Source organism: Barbatula barbatula, assembly GCF_947034865.1.
Source record: "Barbatula barbatula genome assembly, chromosome: 21".
Taxonomy (NCBI): Eukaryota; Metazoa; Chordata; class Actinopteri; order Cypriniformes; family Nemacheilidae; genus Barbatula; species Barbatula barbatula.
The window spans coordinates 2,899,247-2,910,477 of NC_136784.1; the positions used below are offsets into that span (position 1 = coordinate 2,899,247).

General features: G+C 38.1%; 1 protein-coding gene across 1 annotated transcript; it reads right to left on the reverse strand.

The window, feature by feature from the left end:
* Nucleotides 1-1,691: 1,691 nt before the first annotated feature.
* On the reverse strand, nt 1,692-10,119 carry gsk3aa (glycogen synthase kinase 3 alpha a). The gene is made up of 10 exons (XM_079485240.1): nt 9,732-10,119; nt 8,521-8,708; nt 8,157-8,240; nt 7,857-7,967; nt 7,253-7,383; nt 6,052-6,256; nt 5,867-5,962; nt 5,447-5,633; nt 4,644-4,712; nt 1,692-4,178 (listed from the first exon to the last, which is right to left on the reverse strand). Exons 1-10 carry the CDS (start codon nt 9,904-9,906, stop codon nt 4,126-4,128), a joined length of 1,299 nt encoding a protein of 432 aa, XP_079341366.1. The 5' UTR covers nt 9,907-10,119; the 3' UTR covers nt 1,692-4,125.
* Nucleotides 10,120-11,231: the final 1,112 nt, after the last annotated feature.

Consider the following 11,231-nt stretch of genomic DNA (forward strand, 5'->3'; position numbering starts at 1 on the left):
TCCTCAAAACAATCTTTTGCATGCATGAACGGAATTGAGAGCGAACGATATTACCAGTCATTTTGTTTATTTGTGCGATGATGCCCTCTGGTGCGCACTTGTTTTTATTGCTTTATTTGTGAATGTCATAGGATTGTAATGGAAGCCCGTCTTAACCTCTCTTTGAACTTTCTCTCTCTTTGATCATTTCAAAATCATTCTAGTTTTTTCTGATTTTACAAGGTAGGCCTAGCCCACGTGTTCAAGTCAAATGATGATTTTTGTTTCATTCTAACAACATTCCTCCTAAATTTCATATAAAAATACTTCTTCTATTTGCACTTATATTAGCAGATAATGAACAAAAAAGACGCTCTGTATTTCTTCACACGACAAATAGTGCAAAGAAAACAAGTTAAGAATGACTTTTGAGCAATACAACAGTTAGATTTCTTTCTATCGTCAGTCTTTCACATTGCTGTTGGATGACTCTACAGTATGTCACTCCTGAGATTTTTTCTGTGGCTGTATTTTTAAGGATTGTAAATGCAATAGTCTGTGGACCTTGTGACATCCTTCATTTAAATCTACTGGCTTCCGTTTACTCTTTCCAGACTGCAGGACCCTCGTCTTTAATAACTTGGATGTATTCTCGTTGTGAACACACTTAGGTTTAAAGTGAGCTATAGAGACATAAAATGATGGGAGTGTACTCACCGTTATATTCTGCACTTTCTATCTGTTGTGGTACTGAGGGGGTTTACTGATCTCTATGTCTTTGAACAAAAACTCTTAAATGACAAATACCTACATCAAAAATAAAGTAAAAAGATATATAGCACATATTACATGTCGATCTACGCTGTATTAGAAACATTCACCAATTTCAGCGGTCTTACATTTTTAAGTAAAATAAAATTAGCTTTATTGTTTTAAACTGACTATTTAAACTGTATTTTACAACTCGATTTGGTAAAGTCAGTTCAATATAATTTCAGTTCAATTGACCCATAAAGCTAATTTGATTTAAAGGGATAGTTCACCCAAAAAATGTATTTGCATAATTTGCTCTCTCTCAGGTTGTTCCAAACCTTCTCTGTTCAACTGAACACAAAGGAAGATATTTGTTAGAAAGTCAGTAACTAAACAGATCTCATCCCCCATTTGCTGCGGGAAAATAAATACACTGGCAGTAAATGTGGGATACAATCGGCTTAGTTGCTAACATTCTTACAAATATCTACTTGATACAAGTTTGAGACAATCTGGGGCGTAAATGATGATATAATTTTTATTTTTGGGTGAACTATGCCACTAACTTAAAAATCTAGTGAAGGTGTTTTTTACAGTTTTATGCATGAGATAAAAAATTGTTGGTTCAACTTAAAGTTTTTGCCTTAAAATTTTGAGTTGCTTCAACTTAAAAGTTTGCATTAAATTCATTTAGTCAACTAATATCTTTAAGTTGCATTAACTCAAAATTGTAAGGCAACCAGGTAACTTATAAGTTGAACCAACAAAAAACAACTAAGGTGGCAAACCAGGAATCCGTATGCATACACCGCAAAAGCACCAATTAATAAGATGTTGGAATACAAAAAATATCTCAGTTGAACTAAATTGTCTCTTGAACACTCCGACCACAACAATATCCCAAACATCTAATGTTCTAATGGATGTTAAAAGTCACGTACAGCACTCACAGCAGAAATGGCTCTAAAAGAAATGTCAATTTTGTCACTTTATTGAGGAGTTCAGTTTATTCTGACAGGCTCTTAACTCATCTCTCATGTCTCAGGCAACGTTCCATCGGGCCAGAATTAAAGTTGAGGCAGAAGGTTTCAACAGTTATCAACATAAGGTCATAACAGGCTAAACAGAATTTGAGGATGTTGTTATGGGAACAACGAAGAGGAAGAGATTGTGCAGGCTAGTCTCGATTTATTTAACAAGTCTACGGGGAGGTTACAACTTCAAACAGGCATTAAAATATATAAAGGATACACGTTTATAATGCTGAAGGGATGATTCACAGATAAAAGAGTAAACGCATTGCACTGTCTTTGAGGTTAAAAGCCAGATCCGCTACAGAGACTGCAGTGATATAAGCAGTCGATTCTCGTCTGGGACGATCCAGAACGGAACATATATTTTTTGTGAACCGGTTCAACCAATTCATTGATCATGATGTTGGATGATTCAGTTCATATCCGTGACTCAGACATTACAAAGTTTTACTGAAGGGTTAAAATGATTCACGAAAAAGACATTACAGTATTACACAAATCAATTATTGGGCTTCATTCTGAATACAGTACACAGACAGACTAGCGTTGTTTTATTGTTTGAAAGCTTCAGGTCCATTCATTGTAAGTGTGCAAACGGCAAAGCAGAACAGATCAGTATAGAAATACCTCTGCGGTGTTACACAGGTTGGTAAAGGCTGATTATTTCATCTTTGGGTGAACTGTTCCTTTAACATTTAAGCACATCACTTCTCACAAAATGAATCCTTTTTCCCAAAACAAATGTTGCATTCAAGTGCTGAGCTTATGGACTGATATACAGTACTGTGAAACAGAATCATATTTTGACACCACACCACCACGTACAAAGAAAAAAGTGAAACCTTCAGCCTCAATACTACATAAGAGCGAAACAATAAATAATGTAATTGAAACAAATCTGACACTGACCTCTTTAAATCAAAGACAGTCCAAGAAAGATGAAGGGAGACGTCAACAAAAACACAGAAGTGGTACAGTTTTGATATTTACATCTTACGCGACTTAAAAACACAGTATATTTACAAACATATGGATGGACCAAATGTGGTCAAGCCACACCTACTAAACAACATAAAAGACAAAATGATTTGGAAAATGTGAGTTATTAGGGACAATCTATTGATCAATACTGTTGACTGAGACCTGTCTTAAAACATTTGACGCTACAAACATACTCTAAAATTGTTCTACCAGTGTGTCCAATAGGCAAAAACACATTTAAATTTAGATTTACCTTAAAAATGATGACGATTGAAATGCTAATTCAGACCTGATGGTCACTAAAAACGACTTTGAATGACCGAAAAGTTTATAATCTCACAAGCACAGATCAAATCTAATCCTGAAACATAATTTACAGTCGATAAAAATTAATTTCCCAGGCATTTAAAGTCACTTAAGTTTTTTTACCCACACATAAATTATCTCATGAGCATCATTCGCTCACTGACATCATCATAACCCAAACTGCACTGTCCAAAGAGTCTCAAACACATCGCTTACTGATTCTTAATGGTTAACATTTAACATTTTCCCGACGAGTTGTTCTTCACTGTATGAAAACCAACACACCCTCCATCTATGGATGCTTTTCCATCCAAACAATAAATACATTTACTGGAACGTCAAAGCAAGAGATTGTTCACACATTTTTAAAATACAGTATAATTATAATAATATAAAATCACCACATTTACTTAAACCTCCCGTTCTCTTTGACATTTACAACCAGATCCGTAAAGTACTGAGACTGCTTGTTCCTTGTGAAATTTCAACATGGGGAGATGGATTGGGCAAGAGTGCGTCAAGGGAGAATCCAACTACTACATCCGTTGTTGCTTTAAATAAATGAACATTAAAAAAACATAATTTAAAATGCTATCTTTAAACAGAGGACCTGCCCCTCTCGCCACCAACCCAACCATAACACCTCCATAATGTATGCATGTTGATATATGGACACCTGTGAGCTAAGAATGGACGTACCATTACAAGCACTTCTGAGATTGAGTACCTCTATTATTTGAAGCAAATATTAGCAGTATAACTCTTTTTATGTACACGGCAGTGTGTGTGTGTGTGTGTACAGTACGTTTCTCCACAGAATGTGAACTGCGGTCATCAAACATGTGGTTTCTCTTACCATAACCACTGCTACAGATCTGTCAGTCACTGGTAAATCTGAAAGGTGTGACAACTGAATAAGTCTATAAATGTGTCAGCACTATAGGGAGAAAGCCATGTATGAGGTAAAAAGACTGTATGACTGGATATGTGTTTGTCAGAGAGAGAGAGAGAGAGAAAGCACTGTGGTGGCTCAGATGTTATTGTGTGCAAGCTTTTTTTGGGAGTCACAGCCTCAGGTGCTGTTGGTCAGAGTAGCTCCTGGCTGTACAGAACCTTCGGATCCATCTGGCAGACGACAGAGAGGACAAACCAGAGAAAGATAAAGAGACAGAGAAATGATGTGCGTTAGCGACGGTCACCAAACAGATCTCCATTCTATCACAGACAGAACTATTTTAGCATTATGTTATGTTCATACACAGTTAATTGAACATATGAACCATTTTACGGTGAATTTACTATCAATATCATAATTTAAGATTTTGGCCATGCTGTCCATCCCTATTATGTAAGAACACTGAAAATTCTGATAAAACAACGAAGGGATGATTTGATAATGACATTTTAGGCTTACTGGTAAGTCAATATAAAATTAGTTCAGAGGCAGAGGACTTCAATAAAGGATTATAATCATTTATCTTCATCAAAAGACGAATCGTGCACAATAAGACCAGGTACATATATTAAGAAAGTAAATCCCTGCATCCCGGCCCACTCTGAGACCCCTACAGAGAAAGATGAAGACATTACCGCTGGAGGTCTGTGCACGTGCGTGAGGTGGAATCAGAGTGGAATTGAGCTGCGGCTGAATCATGAGCTCTGAAATAAAGAGAAACAGCTCTGTTGACAAACCTATTCATGGAACAAACAACTGAGCAGATATAAATATATCACACTCTCTTTTAAGAACAGAGGCGATTTTCCCTGGGAAATAATGCGCCTGCACTTAAATGCTTTTTAAGTAAAAGACTTTTGCCTAACCTGTACTGCCTGAACACCAAACAGGTGTCATATAAATTTAAGGTCAATTATGCATTTGGCAGACGCGTTTATTCAAAGAAGGACTATTACAATATCAGTTGGTCCCCATTGGTTTTTGACCATACAGTAGAAGAGAATGGGGACCGAACCGGTTTTTGGTTACCAACGTTCTTCAAAATATCTTCTTATGTGTTTTGCAGAAGAAATAAATAAAGGTTTAAAATGACAAAGGGGTGAGTAAATGATGATAGGATTTTCATATTGGGGTGAACTAGCCCTTTAAGGATCAACCAGAGAATGGTTAACACAATATCAAGAATCATGGTTAATATAACAGTTATTGTAAACACTGGTACAATGTGACTCCACTAATCCAAGGCGACTTATTGTGCGTTCAATCATTTATTTCATCAGTATGTGTGTTTCCTGGGCATCTAACAAATTACTTTTCTGCTTCTAACAAGTAAGCAGTACATGGATATTTTGTCTTTTCATGACGTGCCACATGACCCAACATACATTGGGCTGTGTCACTTGCGATCTGAGTGGCAAGGAGACACATTAAACCTAACCTGCCGTGGTGAAGTTGAACAGCGGGGGCAGCTCTCGACTGCTGGGCAGGCGGGTGCCGGGCTGACGGAGCTCATCAAAGAAGGAGTGAGCGCAGGCCTGCAGCGGGGAAAAACGTGAGACCGGCGTGTACTCCAACAGCCGTGAACACAGAGCTATTGCCTCAGGAGGAGTTCTTGGTTTAAAAACCTGTGCGGGATGCAAATATACAAAACCAGTTAAATGCATTTCACTGACAAGTTTGCTTATCAAAAATCGTTCCTAACAAACCCTTTCAGAGTTGTTTCTTATCTTGGCACAACAAACAAGCTGTCTTTAAAATTGTATTTTTTCACATTTTGATCGGTCTTGAACAAAAATGTGTGGTCTGTTCTTTTAAATGTGTCGAACGGGCAGGTGATGAGATACAGGTGAGGTTTTACCTTGGTCCACGGATGTGCTTTGATCTGTGGGAATTTAAACTCTGTGTAGTTGGGGTTCATTTCACGGATCTGTTCCCTTGTGGGGGTTCCAAGTACCTAAACAGCAGGACAGATAAGACCATGAGGAAGGCTGTGTTATACATGAGGAAAATGCATTTACATTTATTGATTTGAACAAGTTGTACCTTTATGATCTCCACTAGCTGGTCCACTCCGCTGTCTCCAGGGAAGATGGGCTGTCCCATGAGCAGTTCGGCCAGCACACATCCAGCGGACCAGATGTCAATATTAGAGGTGTAGTCTGTCGCACCAAAGATGAGCTCAGGGGCGCGATAATACCGTGAACAGATGTAAGAGACATTGGGCTCACCCCTCACCAGCTGCTTTGCACTAAAAGAGTTAGATTTGATGTTTAATAAAGGTTTAAAGAACTTATAACAATGGCACATCCTCGATAAATACAAATAGCGGAAATCTCTTGTGAATATCTATTAACCAAAGGTTTGAAGTTCTGACGCATGACTATGTCTGTTCTATTTTATGTTCAACTCTATACGTAATTTCTATTAATGTCCCACCGACATGATGTGATGGAAACCTCACAACTACAGATCACAAAACGGTCATCGTTGCAAACTACAATGAACTAAAAATGCAGAAAACACAACTTTTTAATCGAACAAAATAAACTATGCTTCCGGAGCTGTTAAGAAAAAGATACAATAAACTGAGGTCTAAAAGAAGACAGATAAGGCTTTAGCAACATAAAATGGGACTAAATAGATTTCAATCTGTTTGGATTACTGGACTGATGGGAAAACGGCTCTCGGTTTAATGTACACTTTAATAAAGAGGCTTGCAATTTCAAGCGTCCCCTTTCCAGAACGATTACGCCAATTTGCGTCTATAAAAAGTAGACAGCTTGGCACCGCGCAGGTTATCTGACAATGGCAATGACCTGAATGACAGTAAGTGGCTTACACAATCACTCTGCGAAATAAATACTTGAAAGTGGTCTAGTTTATAGCAGACTGCATACCTGCTCTTCATTCAGAGGATAAAAACAGCTCGGGAAAAAGTGGCTTTATTTAATGGGAACCCACTGGCTAGGGTTTGGCCTTAGCGACAGAGATGCATATTGCTTTTCTCAGTGAACCGTGAAAATCGCAAATATATTTACCAGTCCAATAGGACACAAATAATTCTTACATATGCTATAAAGGAGCCTTGACAATTTCAAAATTGGAATTCAACTAGAGCAATGATTCTCCCTTCTGAGGTGCATCCTTACAGTACAAGGACTATTATAGCACAGCATCCACTAAAAAGCTGGACAGGATATACAGTACCAGACAGCATATACATTCTCACACACAAAGCACTGACCTGCCAAAGTCACAGAGTTTTAGCACGGCTGTTTCTGGATCTACCAGAAGGTTCTGCGGTTTGATGTCTCTGTGACATACACCCTGGGAGTGAATGTAGGCCAAACTGCGAAAAAGCTGATACATATATACCTGCAAGAATAAACAAATAAACAAGCCAAGTAAGCAAAAATCTCATCTTTATATTAATGGAATAGTTTATCCAAACATTATTTTTATTCCTACTATGGACAGCCAAAAGGGACTATTTTTTGGGTGAACCATTCCTTTAAACGTTTAGCATAGCTACATTTTGTCTAAAGTAAGCATTTATTACGATTTCAAAAAACAACACAAGAAAGATTTCAGTGCATTGAACTTGACAGATTTCTGTGAACAACTGAATATCAATGGCTGAAGTTATATTATTACATTTATGCATTTGGCAGATGCTTAAACTGGATTCAAGGTATATATTTAACAGCAAGGTATTATATTTCTCTAAAAATAACAAACACAACTTTTTACATACAATAATGTAAAACAACGAATCATGAGACATCAACATCATGTTGCTATTAAGAAGTAGAGAGCGGTCTCAGCGTCAGCCATCCGCTTAACTTTACCTTCACATAAATGATGGGAATAATGGTTTTAGCTTTACTGAAGTGTCGTGCCACCCTGTAGACTGTCTCGGGCACATAATCCAGCACCAGGTTGAGGTACACTTCATCCTTCTGTGAAAAAAGAACAACTGAACCTCTGTAGCTCCCAGAATAACAGAAGGAACACAACATCAAAACCACAGAATAAAAGTCCACCCTAACCCAACAGATATCCTTTGGTGATATGATACTGAAAAACATTGTTTAGGTCGGATTTATATCCAGATATCCGCAATAAAGAGCATTAGAGCAAGCGTCTACCTTCTCTCCACTGCAGTAGAAGAAGTAGCGCAGCCTCACAATGTTGCAGTGGTCCAGCTTTCTCATGATCTGAAGTTCTCGATTCTTCACAAATACAGAGACAGTTAGCATCTTTTAGGGGTAAAAACTTTCATCCAAAGCATGTTGCGACATCATACAGTTTAATCCTGCAAGATCGATCAGTACCTAACAGAGAACTGGACCGGCAAGCATTTACAGACTTCTCAAATGTGATTATTCGTTTGCTTCTTGGATAATCCAGACATATTAATAGTCAACATGCTCTTAATCCCAAGAATCACAATAAAAGGTCTGTATTAGTGAGATACACAACTGTGTGTCTGTGAGGAGAAAGGTGTCATACCTTGAATCGCTTATCCTGAAGGACCTTCTTGATGGCCACCCACTCTTGGCTGTCAATGAGGCGTGCTTGGTATACCACGCCAAAGGAGCCATTACCGATCACTTTAATATCATTGTAGGACACCTCCTGCGGCCGATCCGGGCCCTGGCCTGGGGTGGCGACCACCGTGGTCACCTTCCCGCTGTCTCCTAAAACACAGTTATGACATGAACTCAGATTATCTATGCCTTTTTTATATGGCTATTATTTTAGGATTTCTCAGTCGAAGGTCTCCAAGAAACCTAAAAATAGCTGAACTACATATTCATCGGTCCAGAAACAGCCACGGCAACGCCATTCACTAAATATACAGTGTGTATATATATATATAAATATATATATATATATAGCTACCTGCTTTTACAGAACTAGATATTCTGGGAGTGCCACAGATCGCATGCAATAATATATAGCCATCTCATAATCCATGTATGCGATAATCAAAAAGATCACCAGCTGCATAAATTCACGGACACCTACATTTAACCTTCCTTTTGCGAGTGTACTTGGGGTGGCAAAAAGCATTGCTAAGTGTAATGAAAACATAGCATGTGCAGTTTGTCACTAAATACGGGTTTGACCCATTTGTGTGCTTTATACACAACATGTCTTAGGAAAGTGGGCGTGTCAGGGCAGATCTATTATACATGTAGGTTTGATGTGGCATATTTGAAACCAAAAACTTTAAGGGCATCTGTCATCATTACCAACATTGTTGCCTTAATTTCTGCAATTTAAAGCAATACATCATTTTGGAGGCACAACAATGTATAGATCTAGATGTATACTTTGACATAACCGCAAAGTCAAGTTTATATATCATATAAGAATAAGGGATTTGGCGGACATGACAGAATATCTTCAATATTTAATGACAGTAGATGCCAATTAAGAGACACCCGTTTAATAACATAAGACAAACATAGCTGTCAATCTACAGTTATTCTTTACTACAGTCAAAACACTGGACATGGCACTATGGTCATTTAAACACCTGCGGACAATCATAGTATTATTTACGGTCCCTAATGGGATCTAATGTAAACACCACTGTACATTAATATTGAAATCATTCAGCACATTAAAATACAGCAAACGTGGAAATAGTGTTTACTTCCATACAATGGCGTGTCCTTTACATACTCCTCACATGGATAAAAATGTTTACTTACTGGCCAGTTTAAAATTTGCGCATGCAGATGAATTGTCCGCCGAGGCCTGCGAGACCCCGGACTTTCCTGTGTTGCTCCCCACGACAGCGGCGGTTCCGACGGATGCTGCAGCGGCTCCGGACGCCCCCTGAGGCTCAGCGAACGAGCTAGTCCTGGGCCGCCCGCTGCCGCTCATATCTGACGGGAAAAGCGTTGAGGCCGGGGGCGTGGAACGACGGTTTCCTCGTCGACTTGACCAGTAAACGGATGCAAAATTAGGTTAAAAATGAAAAGATGACAAACGTTGCGCCGCGACCCTCGGCGTTCGCTGCCTCACACGCCGAGAACGCGCACAGCCTCGTGGGAAATGCAGTTCGACTGTTGGTTTTAGTCTAGGCTCGAAACAACTGGAGAGACGCAGGTGTCACAGAAACGTGTCTGCTTTAAAGTCATTTTTAATACATTGTAAAGTATTTTTTATTGAAACTAACGGCATCTCTGCTGGTAATTCATATTTGAACTCTATTGGTGGGATGATGGGAAACAATAGTTCACACCATTAAATCCTGATGGAGTAAGTTCACACTGAGCTACATGACAAATGTTGTAATGGTTTTATTGTGCAAAATATGATTTGTTATTTGGTCCATTAGAATCCATATTGTTTTTTCAGCAGGGCAGTCCAAAGATGTTGTGCCACAGAAAATGGGTTATTCGGTGACCTAATAGGACAATCGGAATCATTTGTATTGTATAGGCCTAACACAATAGTTGACCTATGAATGAATCACAGGACATGAAATAGTTTAGGTGCAGACAGATTGATGGCAAGATTTGACATCTGTGAATAAATCATTCTCTATTGATTTTATTCTTATTAAAAGAACAGAAATACCAGATCTTTGAATTGACAATGAAATATCGATATGAAATTGTATTTGTGTTTTTTATTATGGAGGGTATAATGTCATCATCCACCACTTCTATCTCATATGGACGCCCAGGATTGTTTTGTTGCTCTTTCTGGTGGATTTGTTGTGTTTTTGAAATCAGCTTCCAAATGCAAACACCAATCGTAGAATCAACTCCAGACCTTTAACACCATTCATTTATGAAGAAATGATTTGAGGAAAAGCACATACCAATGAATGAAACCGCCTTTGATTCCACGGTCCAATTACTTTTGGTCCCTTGAAAAAGGGTGGAGCGTCTTTTTAAAGAAGTGTAATACCTAAAGCCTTCAGATAATCTGGATGTCAATACACTCTAAATAAAGCTGAGAGTGTGCACTTCAAGACAATACCCATTATAAAATACATTACATATCGATAACATTTTGAAACATAGCTAAAATGACAATAAATGTGTTTCTGTCCAAATATTTGTGGACCTTACTGTGTGTATATATATATATAAATATATAAGCTACAGTAGTATAGTATATGTAATAAAGTATATATATAGTAGACAAAGAAATGTCATATGCGTCATCAAATGTAGAAAAATCTAACAATAAAGATA